At 30.4% G+C, this 16,432-nt stretch overlaps 1 protein-coding gene across 2 annotated transcripts in view; it reads left to right on the forward strand.

Moving 5' to 3' along the window:
* Positions 1–16,432, forward strand: part of LOC110024471 (ubiquitin thioesterase otubain-like) — a 55,121-nt gene that overhangs the window by 36,502 nt on the left and 2,187 nt on the right. Inside the window, exon 8 of one of the 2 annotated variants that reach the window (XM_020724459.1) lies at positions 9,811–10,005. The exons of the other annotated variant lie outside the window; for it this stretch is intronic. Within the exon in view, the coding sequence (XP_020580118.1) occupies positions 9,811–9,972 (162 nt within the window). The 3' untranslated portion in view covers positions 9,973–10,005. The remainder of the gene's footprint in view (positions 1–9,810; positions 10,006–16,432) is intronic. 2 annotated transcript variants of the gene reach the window in all.

Below are 16,432 nucleotides of genomic sequence, written 5' to 3' on the forward strand. Positions count from 1 at the left end.
TCTCCCCTGCGGGGAGGAACTAATGACTACTCACGCAAATCATGCAAATCCATGCCAAAAAATTTGCTACAGTAACTACAAATTAATTTGACTAAATAAACATAAAATAACTACTGATTACTTTGCTAAAAAGAAAAGAGAAGTAGCTAAACATTATAATACTTTGCAGAAAGAAAAGAAAAGTAGCTAAATATTAACATAGCTAAAAATTTATGTAGCTAAAGCATTACGTAGCTAAAGAAAATAAAAGTGACTACTGATTACTTGGCTAAAAAAAAGAAAAATAGCTAAGAATTAAGTAGCTAAAAAGTTACGTAGGTAAATCATTACGTAGCTAAAATAATTAAGTAGCTAAAGCATTAAGTGACTAAAGAATTATGTAGCTAAAAATTACTTGTAAAAATTTTCTAAAAGAAAACTTGCTACATCTTTATTTGCTTATAAAAAATATTTACAAACCATTCCTACATGATGCAGATATACCTACAGACTCTTGACCTTCGCAAGAACAAAAGAGAAAAGAGGGGCTAGTGGAGTGGAGAGGATGGATATGTGGAGAGGAGTGTATGGAGAGAGTGGAGAGAAGTGGAGAGAAGAGGAGTGGAGAGGAGTGGAGAGGAGAGGAGGTATGAGTGGATGAGAGGATGAGGGAATGAGAGGATGGATGTGGATGAGTGAGCCTTGCCTCTTTATTTATAGTTATGAGTCTTGGTAGTTGAAATAGTAACTTGCATAGTGATTTTGAAATCTTCTCCTTTCATGATAAAAGAGAGGGGTCCTTTAAATTATGATTTTAAAAGTGGTGGCCAAAGTTTGAAAAAGTAGTTCCATGTTACCATTATTCTAGAAGGAAAATATTCTCTTGCATGGTAACATCTTGATGCTTTATCTTGGTAAAATCCAATTTTACCGTCGGTAAAAAGTAAATAGTAAAATTTTTTTTTTACTTTTACTAATTACGGTTCCATGGCATTGTAGATGTTGAATATCCAGTCTTTCTAACCATTGTTGATTCTGTTCTTCTAATGCCTCTATATTCTGTTCTTCCAATGCTTCTATATTCTGTTCTTCCAATGCCTCTATATTTTCTGGGCTTGGTATATGTGATAATATCTCGAACATGGTTGTAAGATCAGTAATACGTTTGACTGTATATGGATTGATTGCTCTAATATGTTCCAGTAGACTATTTTTATGATGATATAATTTGAATCTGAATATCTTTCCCCTGATTATTTTGTCATCGAGGTATACCGTCATACTTTCATCTTGATAAACCATAAAAGTTCCCCAAGGACAAGAATACCCATCACGTGAACTGGTTATTTGATAAATCCTGAAATTGGCCAGAGATTTTTCTGCTTTGTTGAGATTGAGACTTACATGGATTTCTCGATCGCTTTGCCATGCTCTGTAGTATCTGGGAGTCTTTATAATTTCTATAATATGCTTAGCTCCATTTGTTAGATTTTTCAAAATAGGGAGGAACAGATCTGAAGAATAATGCTAATGAAAAAGTATCATCATTATTTAGTTTATATACATGCTATATAATTCTTCTTAATTCATTATGAGGTATTAAGGCTAATTGGCTATTTAATTCATCTTTATGAATTATTAATTTTGATATTAATCCATAATTAAATAAATCTTTTATTTCCCAACTTAAGAATTTTTTGCAAATTTCTAGTTCTATTGAAATAGTTATAATATCAAAATCTTTTATACAGTAAGTGTAACAGCATGATTTATCTACTATTAAGTTATAATGTACAAAAGATGCCCCATTAAATGCATTTCTTATGTCATAAGCCATCATTAAATCTTTACAACATTTTATCATTTTATTTTTATTATCTATTTTTATTTTATTAAAAATTTTTGATTTTATGGCTTCAGGTAAATATGGAATATATAAATATTGTAATTGTTTTTCTATATTATTTTTAGAGATGTCCATAATTGTTTCAATAAAATATTCTTTTTCTTTTAATAGATTCTCTTTCCTCTTTTAGTTTAAGAGTTTTTTCTTTTTTTTTCTTTAAGTTGTTTTTCGAACTCTTCAATTTTATCTTGTTGATTAGGAGATATTTTTTCAGTTTGTAAATTTTGTATTATATCGTTGGTTTCCATAAAATTTATAGTTAAACAATTTAAAGTATGAACCATCATAGATGTATTACTTTTATTACACCATAAGTTATCTAAAATAGCATTTTGAAAAAGATTTAGTGGTTTTGGTAATTGATCTTTATGTTTAAATTGTAGATTTATTTCTTGCCTATTTGATAATTTTAGATGATCAAATTTAATCATTCTTTGCTCTATTCCTGCAAGAAAAATAAAACTTATATGATTTATGGATGTTTAAAATCTAAATACTTTAAATCTTCATGTTTTATTGCTCTAGAAAGGAAATCAGATAAAAAATTATTTTTTCCTTTAATATGTTCAAAGCTAACATTATATCTATTTCCTTCTATAGTAGTTACAAAATTAATTCATTTTTTACTATATATTTTTTTTTTCATTTTTATTTTTATAAAAATGTACTATAGCTTCACAATCAGTTCTTATAGTAATTTTTTTCTGTAAGAATAATCTAAAAGAATTAAGTACATTAATTACTCCTAATATTTCATAATCTAAAGAAGACACGTTTGAAGGTAATTGTCTAAAGCTACCAGAGACGTATCTGCATAATTGTTCAGTATTTAAATAAGCTTATTCATATGATTTTACTTTTAATTCTGTACCCTATCCATTTTAAGAGGCGTCTACTTCTACAAATTTATATTCTTTTTCTAAGGGTAATTTTAATTTTGGTAAATTTTTAATATGTTATTTTATTTTTTGTATTATTTGTACATCTTCTATATTAAAATATTTTTGTCCTGTTGAAGAGGTCTTTTTGTATAATGATTTAATTGTTTTTATAAGTCTTTTATATATGGTCTAGCATAATTTAAAAGTCCTAAAAATTTTTGTAATTCTTTTGTATATTTTATTTTGTTTGGAAATTCTAGTATCTTTTTTGAAATATGATCTTGCAATTCTTTTGTTCCTTTTCCTATTTTTTGTCCTAAGAATTCTATATATTCTTTTGCTATTTCTATTTTCTTTTTAGATAATATAATTTCATTTCAATACATAATCTTAATACTTCCTCTACAGGTTTATAATATTTTTTTAAGGTATGTGATGTTACAAAAATATCATCAATATATCAGCACGTAATCTAAATGTTTAAATATATTATCCATTTTTATTTAAAATATGCTAGGAGCACTTTTTAATCCAAAAGGCATAATAATCCATTCATAATGTCCTAAGGGTGTGGTAAATGCAGTATATTTTATAGAATCTTCATCTAATTTAATCTGCTGAAATCTTGATTTACGATCAAATTTGCTAAAATATTTTTTATCTTGTATCAAATTTATTAACATGTCTTTATCAGGTATTTTATATCAATCATCCTCAGTATTATCATTTAATCTTTTATAATTTATAACCATCCTAGCTTTTCCTCTTAGAATTTCAGCATAATTTTTTACCATGAATGCTGCAGATCTATGTTCTGAATTTAAATTCCTAATTAACCCTAAGTTTCTTAATTCTTTTATTTGTATTTTAAAATTTTTTTTATCTAAAAGACTATATTCTAATTCTTTTGTTCTAATTACTAAATTTTTGTTTATAATTGGTATATTTGCTAATTCTTTATTTCTTTCCGTAATTCTTTATTTCTTTCCATTCTTTATTTCTTTCCGAATGTTTCAAGGGATTCTCTGCTATGATTTGATTTCTTCAGCTAATTGAAATATTTTTTCTAATGGTTTGGGTATTTGATAAGTAAATGTTTTAACTTGTTTATAACAACAACTAATTGAAATATTTTTTCTAATGGTTTGGGTATTTGATAAGTAAATGTTTTAACTTGTTTATAACAATAATTTAGATATTCAGAAACTTCAGGGTTTAAATCTAATTTATTTTTAGATTTTTTTCTATTTTTTAAAACATAACTATTATGTTTATTGGTAGTAATTATTGAGGTTCTTTTACTAATTGTTAAGTAGTCTTTGGCTATGTTTATCTATCCTTCTAAACTTATCATAAAATTAAGACACAAAATAAACTCTTTATTTTTTTGCCCCATGTACTAATATTTTTGGTAAACTATATTTCTTAGATAATTCTACAATTGTATGATCAATAAAAAATTTAATCTGACTATTCATCAAACATTTGTTAAATTTTAATATTTGATCTCCCACTATGTAAGAAGTTGTATTCGTAGGATGATAATTTTTAAAATTACTTGGTATTAAATTTTGTGTTATTACTGATGTCGTACTCTCACTATCTATTATAGTCTGAACCGTTAATTGTGATTTGTCTTCCAAAATTAATATGGCATGGACCGCAATTAAAGAAGTCGGATTAAATGGATAATAATCGGTAGATGCAGTCTTTGTTTGTGTAAAATCTATCTTATTTGTTTCATTGTATTTTTCTATATCTTGTAAATCAATATTTCTTTTTGTGTTGATCTCTTTGGATATTCTCATTTTCCGAACTAATTTTATTAAATTTTGATTCTCTAGCTATTCTTCTCTTTTTCATTTTTTCTTCAGAACTTGTTTTTTCAGAGATTGATTCTTTTTCACAAGTCTTGTCTACTTTTTTCTTTCTTTTTTCTGTAATAGCTGCTTCTTTTTCAGAATTTAATAATTCATATTTCTTGGCACTGTCCTTTGATTCTTTTCTTGGTGATCTGTCTAATATTTTCTTTTTTGTGCTTTCTTAAGAACTATCATTTTTAGAGACTGATTTTTCTTGCATTTTTTCACCTTTTTCTTTTAATTTCTTTCTTATAGTTCTTTCTAACTTTTTCTTTTTATCGTTTTCTTTCGAGCAGTCTTTTTCAAAAACTGATTTTTCTAGTCTTTTTGTACTTTTTTCTCTTTTAGATCTAGAATATTTTCTTATTTTTTCTTCTGAATCATATTCTTTCATTTTTTATTTAATTTTTTCATCTTATATTCTATCTTTTGCATTTTCATATCATGATCCTTATCTTTATCTTCTAATTCTTCTAATCTAAAAAGTATCTTTTCAATATTAAGATTAATTTTTTCTAATTCGAATTCTATCTTTTCTAGTTTTTTTGGGTACATCTATATCATCTTTTGGTTTTATAAAATCTCTATCATTAAGATTATGATGTTTCTTTAAACATAAATGACATAGTTCCATTAGGCATAACTGACACCTATATCTATGATGTTGATCTGGATAATAAGTACAATAAATACATTCCTTAGTCATGCTACATTTTCCTAATTCAAAAAGATGATTACCAGGTTCTTTACTTCCCATTTTAAATTTAAAATTTTATCAGAGTAATAATCTAAGTCTAATGCTTAAACCCACCACGCTTCCGCGCATTTAAAATTAATTCTAAATTAAATCCTAAGGTTTAATTTTAAATTAATTTTAAATGGTTAGGCTCTGATACCAAAAAGGTATAGAGATTTTTATTGAATTGAACAGGCCAGAGGACTAATGTTTACATTGGACAATTAAGCTTGGAATCTCCTTGCATTTAGTTCAAATTATTGGAGCTTGTAAAACTGGCATTTTTCTATTTTTCAGCAACTTAAGCTTCTAGTAAATTAGAGTTGTTGAAACTTTCATGTCATACATCTTGCATTATGCCCATAGGTGTTGTTGATGGCCTTGACCACTCTGAGAGGCTTGATGAGTTGGGTGTTTTCTTTGATTTGTTTGTAGTCTTATTAAATCAATTAGGATTTTCTACCATAAAATACCCCTATCTGCCCTCTTCTTGAGCCCGTCATTAACATCTCTCATTCGACAAACGACCATCACTACTCCCTTTTGCTACTCAACAAAGCTAGCGGGCAAACCCCATCTACTTCTCTCCTGTCCTGTTGACAACACTCCCAATGCCTTAATAAACCTCTATGGAAGACACCCCACTATCCAATGCCTTAATAAACCTCATTGACAAACTCTTCCATCTCCCCTCCTCTATCCACACACATAGTCGTTGATTTTCTTCCATATCCTCAAATTTTTCTTACTTAGCTACTATCGATGGACTTCTTTTCCATGCTGAGCCGCTCGTCAACTATTATACACCAAACCTTAAAACTCATGATACTATCTCTTTTCATGCATATAAGCTCTCACCTTATGATTTTCATGCATATCTAGACCTTCATTGAAAATTGCTAACCTTCAGTTAAATGCCCTCTCATAAAGATCTCCATCCCTTTTACAAATCCCCACCAGTTATCACACAACCATTGCTTTCAACAATGGTAATGCTACTTACTCTAGCTATTGCAACCTGTATACTTAGTTTGCAACGCCCATCAAGATTGGTGCCAACATGCTTAAACACTTCAAGTTTCCGTGGCCTTTGAGTCGATCATAGAAGTGAATAAGAGTTATCATGATTATAAAAAAATGACATCATCGTCGTCATCATTATCATCATAATTAAGATAATTTCACAATGATGATGATGATTATCATTATCAATTTAACATGTCGAGATCCAAATCGAGCAAAGACAATTTAATTTGGATTTACTCAAGACAAGATTGAGCGGACACCTAAGTCACCTTGATGGGAATGATAGTTCATGTACGCAAACTGAATTTAGGCCACATTTATGGAATTTTTTTTCCTTATTGTGTACTCGATTGGATGCGGTGAAATTGAGTCTTGCTCAAAACTAAGTTGGTCATACTTGGATATTATTGAATATCTATTCACCTAGAGGCTTAATTGGGTTGCGTATATTAATCGAGATTTGTCGGAGGCCATGAGATCAGCAAAACCCACTTAATGCCAATTAATGCATTCCAAACCATTCAAGTGGCTTGGGTAAACTTTATTAAGTAAATAAAATGCAGTGGAGTGCATGTCCTAGTTCGGGATAGCACTGATTGCACACACGTACTGTCCAAGATTAACCAGATGCTGCCATTTCTTTACGATTTTTATATATAGAGAGGTCATTAAGGGCTTCAACCGAAATGCATGTTGGCGACCTTGTAGTTAAGAAACGAAAGAAGAGGATGCTATTTCTTTAGGTTATTATTAGAAGTCAACAGCGGCTCAACAAAATATGTTGGTTGACAATCTTGTAGTTGAGAAACAAAAGAATGAGGAATCACTGCTTGATTAATTTTTATGTTGAAAAAATTTTAGCATAAAGATTGAGCCTTAGCTAAGAGAAGAATATGTCATCGACTTCCTAAAAAATATGGACGTCCCCATGTTCTTATATCCACAAAAATTTTATAATCAATGTCTTTAAAGTGTTACTCGGCTAAGTCTCAACTTGTGGATGAAATGCTTTTGCACCATACATGCTGAACTAATAAAAACAAAAATAATTTGTTAAGACAATCAAGCTCCATAAAGCATTTACCCTGAATGATAAGGGGAAAAGCGTAATCAACAGCAACTAAGTTAATGCATAAAATTGAAAGCCACCATAAACCCTTCTCATAGGACAACATCAACAAGCAACAGCTTTTTAAGAGGGAATGTAGACCTAAAATCTTAAAAAAATTGCTAAAGAGTTTACTTCAGCTCTAAGTCGAGTTGATTAGAAGAGTTGGATAGATGGAGGGTTGTGAAACCATTTTAATGCCTGTAGGCAGCCAAAAGAGATTCCCTTCCTTCTATTGTGCAGTTGAATTACACTAAAGCTAACAGATCCTTTGAAGGGGGGGGAAAGATCAACCACCATGGATAAAATTGTTGAAGAAATGGAGGGATTCCTATTATAGTAGCCTTAATGTCGATGGGTTTCTTTTTCTCTTTGAGCCCCTTTCCTCCTAATAAGCTGTCATTGCTATGCTTTATTATTTTAGTAGCTCCAATATGAATTGAGTATGCTATTACTTTGAGCTATCATCGTCCGTGTCAAGTACTTCTAGAACATGTTCAATCTTAGATTGCACTTTGAGCCTTTTCAATCTCAGATGAATTCTCGATATTACTGCAGTATAATATTTCTTTGGTATATTTCCACCTCAATTTGCTCAGGTTAGGTTTGTGGTGCAATCCATGGCTATTAATCAAGCTCTCTAGAAGTTATAGTGTTAACCCTCTGAATTTTGGTAGATTGGGTCCACAAAGTCTATTATAGGACTACGAATTAGTGAGATGTTAATCGAGTTAACCACCTCTCATTGCTCTCAAATTTAATGTTGACAACTTGGTTTTGGACATAAATTGATGTCTTTTATCAAGAATATTTACTTTCTTTACATTATTATATTATTAACTAATTTGGAGGAAACTCTAAGAATCTTTGAGGCACTATTCTCCATAAGTCCCATGATGCTCTTCTTGAAACTTCAAAAGAGCAAGTGGAAATCCACTAGTGCTGCGTCAAGTTCTTGTGTTTCTTTGTTTTATTGGGATTTATTAGGGAGAGGTGGGATAGAGGAGTGGATTCTTTTTTCTAAAGTGAGCATGACATAAGAGAAAAATAGGGGTGGTGGTGTTCATGGAAGAAGATTTTCTCTTATTATTGTTGGTATCAAATTTAGTTGATTTTCTAAAAAAAATAAAGAAATGATCCCTCAAGTCATTTATGATTACTATTTTGGTAACTGATCATGAAAGTTTAAACAGATCGTGAATGTTAAAATTTTAACTGTCTTATCTCTTAATAGAAAAATAGGGGTGGTGGTGGTAATGAAAGAAGATTTTTTTTAAAGTGAGCAAGACATAAGAGAGGGATAGAGGAATGGATTCTTTTTTCTAAAGTGAGCATGACATAAGAGAAAAATAGGGGTGGTGGTAGTAATGGAAGAAGGTTTTCTCTTATTATTGTTGGTATCAAATTTAGCTGATTTTCTAAAAAAAAATAAAAAGATGATCCCGTAAGCCATGTACGATTACTATGTTGGTAACTGATCATGAAAGTTTAAACAGATCGTGAATGTTAAAATTTTAAGTGTCTTTATCTCTTAATAGAGATTATCAAGGGTTTTGATTTTAAGAACACCCTACTGAGATTGAAGTTCTAGTTAATGGGAGTTAATTGGAGGATGATCAAACATCTCTTTACCAAGATCAACTGGCAAAAATTTTAGTCCTTTGGATGACAACAAGGAAAACATGATGATAATGTTGACTTCTTTCTTTGGAAAATTTGTTTTTTAAAATTTAAATTGTGTAAATCTTTCCTTATTTTTGTTGAGTTAGCTCACAAAGGATAATATTGCTTGCTATTTTATGGAGTTATTTTAGTTATGATAAGATTCTTTTTAATTGTGAATTTAGTTTTCAAGAACATAAGTCAAGTTTAAATGATATTTGTTGTAATTTGTATATTTAAATGCCAAATTTTTGTAAATAGCATCAATACCATTCTCACTTCTATTTAGAAAGGTTTTTTTGGGGGTGTGCCTTTTGGTGAGGCATAAGCCATTTCGCCCCAAGTCCACGATGGGGGCGCAAATGTCACAAAACTTACGCCCGAAAACACTCGGAGTGCAATTTGCGCCTCATGGGGTGTACATCCCACTTATTAATTGAATAGAAAAGGGAAAATTTTTTCTAGTTTTGCATACCTATCTGATTCACATTGATTCAAGTGTCTCATGCACGCAAAAGATCTTTTGTAGCTCTATGCTTCCTCCATTGCATGGAAAGTCGCAACCGTCTGCGTAGTTGTCTTCTTTGTTCCTCGCACGTAGGTAATCTTGCAGTAGGGGATCTCACCTTCTGCTTTGCTCTCGCACGCAGGTGCGTTTGCTCTGCCCCGCACATAAGAAATCCCTAGTCTGCTTCGTCCGACACACAGGCAATCCCACGACTTCCTCTTTGGCAGGTACGCAGACAGAAGATCACGCGACATTTGTTTCTCCTCGCACTTGCAGCGTCTGCTTCTCTCCCGCACCTGTATAATCTCTCTCGTTGCGGTGCAATCTGATTGATTTGGTAAGCATTTTGATTGTTTTGCGCTTTTTATTGTTTTACGAGTCATTAATGGATTGCCACTATAACTACATTGAGTTTACTGTAGCTACATAATTTCACTGTAACTACAACAAACCACAAATTTAATTTTTTAATGTTTGCAATTTGCTAGAGATTATACAATCCATTAACTTATAAAAAACTTTTTCATGTTTGTTAGAGGTGGATTAATCTTTTTTTTATTTTAATGCATAAGATTAGTTATTAACTTGTAATAGAAAGAGGGATTGTGTGACCGCAAGTAGTCGCCTATCAAGTCAGACTTTGCATGACAATATATAACAACCACATCTAATGAAAAATATTTTAGAGGTAAGTTTTACAATTAAGTGTGTAGTGGACTAATAAATAGGATGCAACATCTTGCCGACACACACAAGGGCATTAAACCATGTACTAAAGCCACCACCGAAATTCAAATGAAATGCAAGAATGCATTAGAAGATGCGAAAGTCAAAGCACAACGTGACAGTGTATTAAGTAACATTAGAAGTAGCATAAATAATTTTTGTGAAAGTCAAAATTCTACCGACTCATCATTATTTGACTCCTCTCAGAAGCCACGTAGAGTTATTGGTTCAATGGATTCTTTCACTATACAAGGAATTTTACTCTAAATTTTAAGTGGAAAAGAGCTGAATAAAAGAATCATGTATGACAATTGGTAGATTCTGCAACTCAGTTGAATTCACATTTTATGTTGCTAATGACCCACATTATATGTCTATTTTTGAAGTAGTTGCTAATTTTGGATCTGGTTTTACTCCGTCTGCAATGCATGAATTAAAAATTTGGATATTCAAAGATGAAGTTGCTACAATCAATAAGATGTTAGAGCATAAAAGGATATAGAGTAAATACGAGTGTTCGATTATGTCAGATAATTGGACAGATAGAAAATAATAGAATTTTGATTACGTTTCTTGTGAACAATTCAGCGAAGATTTTTTTCTTAAATTTGTGGATGCTTCTAATGCTATAAAAAGTGACGAGTTACTATTCACTTATTTGGATGACGTGATTGAGAAAGTGAGAAAAATGTGGTGAAAATTATAATAGATAATGAGTCAAATTATGTGAAAAAAGATAATGAAAAAAAAACAATATATTTATTGGACACATTGTGCAGCACATTGTATTGATCTAATGTTAGAATATATTGGAAAATTGATGATTCACGAAACACACTGCAAAAAGCAATACAAGTTAAATTTATATATGGGCACAAATGGGGTTATTGGCTAGATTAAATTTTTCACAAAGGAGAGGGAGCTCATTTCTCCAACCATCACACATTTTGCTACGACATATTTGACCCTTCAAAGTATTTACAAGCAGAAGCAATCACTTCAGGCAATGTTCTTAGAATCTTGATGTTCTAGTTAATGGGCTAAGAAGACAAGGTATAAAAACTCAAGCTGTTATTTTGTTTGATCCATATTTTTGGGGTCAACTTGCTTACTATATCAAAATTGTTGTACCACTTGTAAATGTTTTGAAAGAAGTTGACTTAAAAGAAAGACCATCCATGGGTTATATTTATGAGTTAAATGGATTCAACAAAAGGTAAAAATGCTTTTAATTGTGGGCATGATAAAAGGGAGTGTGAGCCTATTTGGAGACAAAAAGATGCTAGATAGAAAGTCCAATTTCATAAACCACTTCATGTGGCTGATTATTATTTAAACTCTCAATTTTATTTTGAGATTAAATTTTTTAATGATGAAGAGGTGAAAGAAGGGTTAATTGCTTGTATGGAAAGAATGTTGGATTATGAAGATCGTCTTAGTGTTGATATTCAACTAGACTTGTATAATAACTTAAGAGGAGACTTTGAGATTAGAGTTGCTGCGGACTCAAAAAAAAATAAGATCTCCTATAGAGTGTTGGATGAGATTTGGTGGGAGAACATCTTTGTTAACAAATTTCGCTATTCGAGTTCTTAGTCTCATCTACAGTTTATCGAGTTCTGAGAGAAATTTGAACACTTTTGAATTGGAAATAAGTTTTTTTATTTGTTAAAATTATTTTTATTTGCTTTCATAACCTCCTTTTAAAAATAATGTTTTTTATCTTCGATTCATATTAAGTGAGGAACATGTTAGGACCCAAGAGGTACATGTTGAATCCTCTAGTGTATATGATTAAGGGAGTGAAGTATAAGAGGAAAATAAGTCTTTGATTCAATATTGATAAATGACAAACTCTGATGATGAGTGAATTGTTGAGCAAGAAGATCCAGTGCTTCCACATTAACTTTTTGGATAAATGAAGAACATGTATTTGATGTTGATGTATTCAGAAATATGCTCACAATTAATGCTATTGAAGAGTCACAAAATTTTACACACGGAAGAAATGATGTTTTTATAACATATTCTCATAGAAAAAGACAGATGAATGGAAGAATAACTTTCATATTTACTTGTAATTGTCCTTTACGTAATTATGCATTCTTATAGAAAAAAAATCTTAAATATTTATGAATGTCATTTTGTTTGTTTTTATAATTTAGGCAAGAATGATATGGAGAAACAAATTATGAATGTACTTGAGATAGTTCATGATGATTCTAATGAAGTGGACAATGAATGCAGACAATTTGAAGGATCTAGTTGTGATTTGGACATAACTAGTGGTAAAGAAGAAGATTTTGAGGATGAATTTGAGAATGAAGAACATTGAAGGATTGAAATTAATTGAGCAAGTCTATTTTTTGGCTCAAACATGTTTACTTATTTCTTATATAATTTTAATTTTTGTGATGAATTTTTGCTAATATCTTGAAGACTCTAATCCTAGAAGACTTGGTTTGAAATTGAATGAGTATAAAGTTCTTTTAATGTCTCTTAATAATTTTTCTATTAAACATAACTAGTTTATTTTTTTCTCTTTATATATTTATATTCATTTTTTTTTGGTTTTTACTGTGAGGCTTACACTCTACTCCTTGAGGCTTACACTCTGCCTAGTAACAGCTGAAATGCCCCGACTAGTGCCCACGCCTTTTAAAATTTTGATTCTCACAAAAACACTTTGTTGTCTCTTTTTTTATTTTCCCATTGCTCCCTGTTCTCTCTGCTGGATCAAATAACTACTGACAGCCCTCTTTCACTAATAGTCTTGCTACTAGTAGGTCATACTATCTTTTTAGTCGCATCTAAAGTAACTGGGTGCTTTATACAACTGCTACCGATATTGCCCGATGCTTTTAGGCTTGACATGTCCTGCTTCAAGGAAGAAAATGATACCCATTTTATTGTATTCAACCATTTCAAATTTAACAAGTATAATTTGTTGCCCCACATTAGAAACAATCTTTTTTGGTTTTTTCCAATTTGTTGTCCAACATAGTTCATAAGCAATATGATAATTGTTTTTTAATGCTAGTAAAAACAAAAGGTTCAGTTTAATGCTTGGCTGCCAACAAAAAGAGTCTAAATTAGAGAGCGGAAGAGATTTACAACAACAAAACTTCATTGAAGTACCCTAAAAGAGTAATGGACTAGAATTGCCACAAGTGAAGAAGCCTCTATTAATAAAGAAGAGGCTTAAAGAGACGTTTTTACTGATTTAATCAAGAAAATGATAAGAAGTTAGTGTCTTATTAGTTTTGGGATAATTTGAAGATGTAATATTACTACAAAATCAAGCCAATATGATTTCGGATGGTAACAAAGCCAAAAATGAACAAAAGAGGGAGCCAAAATCTAGGATTCCTAAGTTGAGAAGTTAACCAAGCTCCAGGATTTAATCTATATTACTTGAGGAAGGGTAGCTTGTTGTACTGCACCATTAATCCTTGTCTATTGGTTGTATAAAATGTTTTAGAGGCCAAAAACAACAAGATAGCTGTATTTCCAATACAATCAAATTAGGAATATTGAATTTTATTATTTGGGTCTAGCGAGGAGAGAGTACAAATTTGAGTTGAGGAAGACATCTATAGCAAGGAAACTCCATTGTGCTACCTTTTATTTTGATCAATTGATCACTAAGATTCTTCTCCAAAGAATATCTATGAATTTTTCATCCATTCCAACTTCTTATTTATGGGTCTATGCCATTATTTTAATTGATTAGTAACAGACCGCCTCTCGTTCTCTACATCTAACAGGCATTTTCCTCACTTTTACTGTGGTACTTGAAAAACTTTTTTTTGGAAATAGTCCAAGTGCAGCTTCGTTCAACAGGAAGTTGAGAATTGGAGGCATATTATTTTGAGTAGTGACAACTGATCTTGTAAAAACCCAGACTATGATTAACTGGTCAATTTTAATATCCATCCCAGCTTTACTTGATTATTTGAGTTTCTATAAGAATTTTGTAAAAGAACTATGACAAAATTCAATGAATCATTCACAACCCTCTTTAAAAAGTTCACTTCTTTTTTTTTTTAATGAAGTCAAGCTGATCAAAATATGTTACCATTTTAGTATCCCTCATTTTACTAGTGGTAGAAATTTATTCTTTTGAAAGCAGTTTTCTTTTTTTGTTATTTTGAAGACTAATCGTGCAACAACTTAACAATAATTCAAATGAATTTTTTTACTGATTTAGTAGCGCATGAGCTTTACCAACATCCTCATTCTATAATTTTGGGGGTTGAGGATGGGGGAAAGGCAACTTATACTTTATCTTTAGTTTGATTTATATGCCCTTCTCAAAGTTCATTTTGATGGGATTAGGTTATTAAGCATTTTGAGGGGATATATATTTTAGTGAAGTGATGGAAATATTTATATGAATCTAGAGAATTCCTTAGCCATTACCTATTCTAAAGAATGTTTCAAATAATCCATGAACTTGATGGGTTTCCACATGCATAGATGAGCATTGTTATCTTTTGGATAATTGTGCGACACTTGCACATCCTTGTCCACATTTAAACTCATTCATTTGTGTTAATTAAATTATCATAAGTTGTGGTAGTACTCATAGAGATTTTCGAAAATGTTTGATGCATAATTTATGAGGTGCGTGCTTTCCATCCATATTCCAATGACATAACTTTGTTCATGAAGAAGCCATAAAGGATGATCTTTGCATAATACTTGAGATTTTATGAATAAGTTTGTCGGCTACTTGTGAGGATTTGTAGTATAATGTCTCGTAAATACTGTCATTGCCGGATCCCAATCCCTAGATGCGAAAAGTGCAAGGTTGTGTTAGGTAGTCAACTATCAACATAAAATTTTTGTCGAAAAAATCATGAGAAAATTTTTAAATCATATCGTAAATGCTAGGCCGTCTTCTGAAAGTGACACGCTGTATGACTTGAATACACTGAAAAGTGTGCAAGACTGCTATATCGACACCCAGGTGTAGTGTCAAATAGTTCTCAAATTATGGATAAAAACAGACCAAAAAGAGTCCATGAAACTAATATTAAGATAGGATATTGAAATATATGTACTCTCACAAGTAAATTAATGAAATTAGTAGATATTATGGTTTATAGGAAGATAAATATCTTATGCATTTAAGCAATTAAATGTGTTGGAGAAAAAGCTAAGGAGATTGATAGCTTGGGTTCTAAATTGGTATTCTAGGTAAGAGTCGTCCTAGAAATTGTGTCGGTGTAATTATAGATAAGATTTTGAAAGATAATGTTATAAAAATTAATAGAACTGGAGATAGACTGGAGATAGATTTATAACCATTTATAACCTAAAATATTGTTATTGATACTGAGATTTTTAATGTTACAAGTGCTTATGCTCATCAAGTAGGTTTAGATATATGTTCAAAAATTTTTTTTGGAATTACCTAGTAGAATTAATACAAATGATACTTTTTGAAGAAAAAAAACTATTAGAGGAGATTTAAATGGACATGTTGCTAGAGTTGTAGAAAATTTTAGAAATATTCATTGTGGCTATGGTTTTGAAGTAATAAATGAAGAAGATAGAATCATATTATAAATATTCATTTTGCTTTTGCTTAAAATTTAGTTATTGCTAATGCTTTATTTAAGAAAATAGATAAGTATATTATTACTCCTAAAAATGAATCTAATAAAAGACAAATTGATTATTTTCTTATGAGAAAAAGAGATCATCAAGAATTTAAATATTGTAAGTTCATTCCAAGTGAAAATATAAGTACTCAACAACAATTATTAATTCTAGATTTTAAGATAAAAAAATGTAAGATAAATAATATAATGAAATATTTTTATAAAATTAGATGGGGGTACCTAAAATATATAAATAAAATTATTTTTATTAGTAAACTTTAAGATTTTAAGATTTGGGATGTTCATAAAGAAGTTAATTCTATGCGAGATAAAGCAAAAAATACTATTAAATAAGTGACAAAATATGTACTCGGAGAATCAAAGAAAAGTTTTTTTATAAATAAAAATAGTTGGTGGTGGAATAATAAT

Source organism: Phalaenopsis equestris, unplaced genomic scaffold (genome assembly GCF_001263595.1).
Source record: "Phalaenopsis equestris unplaced genomic scaffold, ASM126359v1 Scaffold000257, whole genome shotgun sequence".
In the NCBI taxonomy this organism is placed as follows: Eukaryota; Viridiplantae; Streptophyta; class Magnoliopsida; order Asparagales; family Orchidaceae; genus Phalaenopsis; species Phalaenopsis equestris.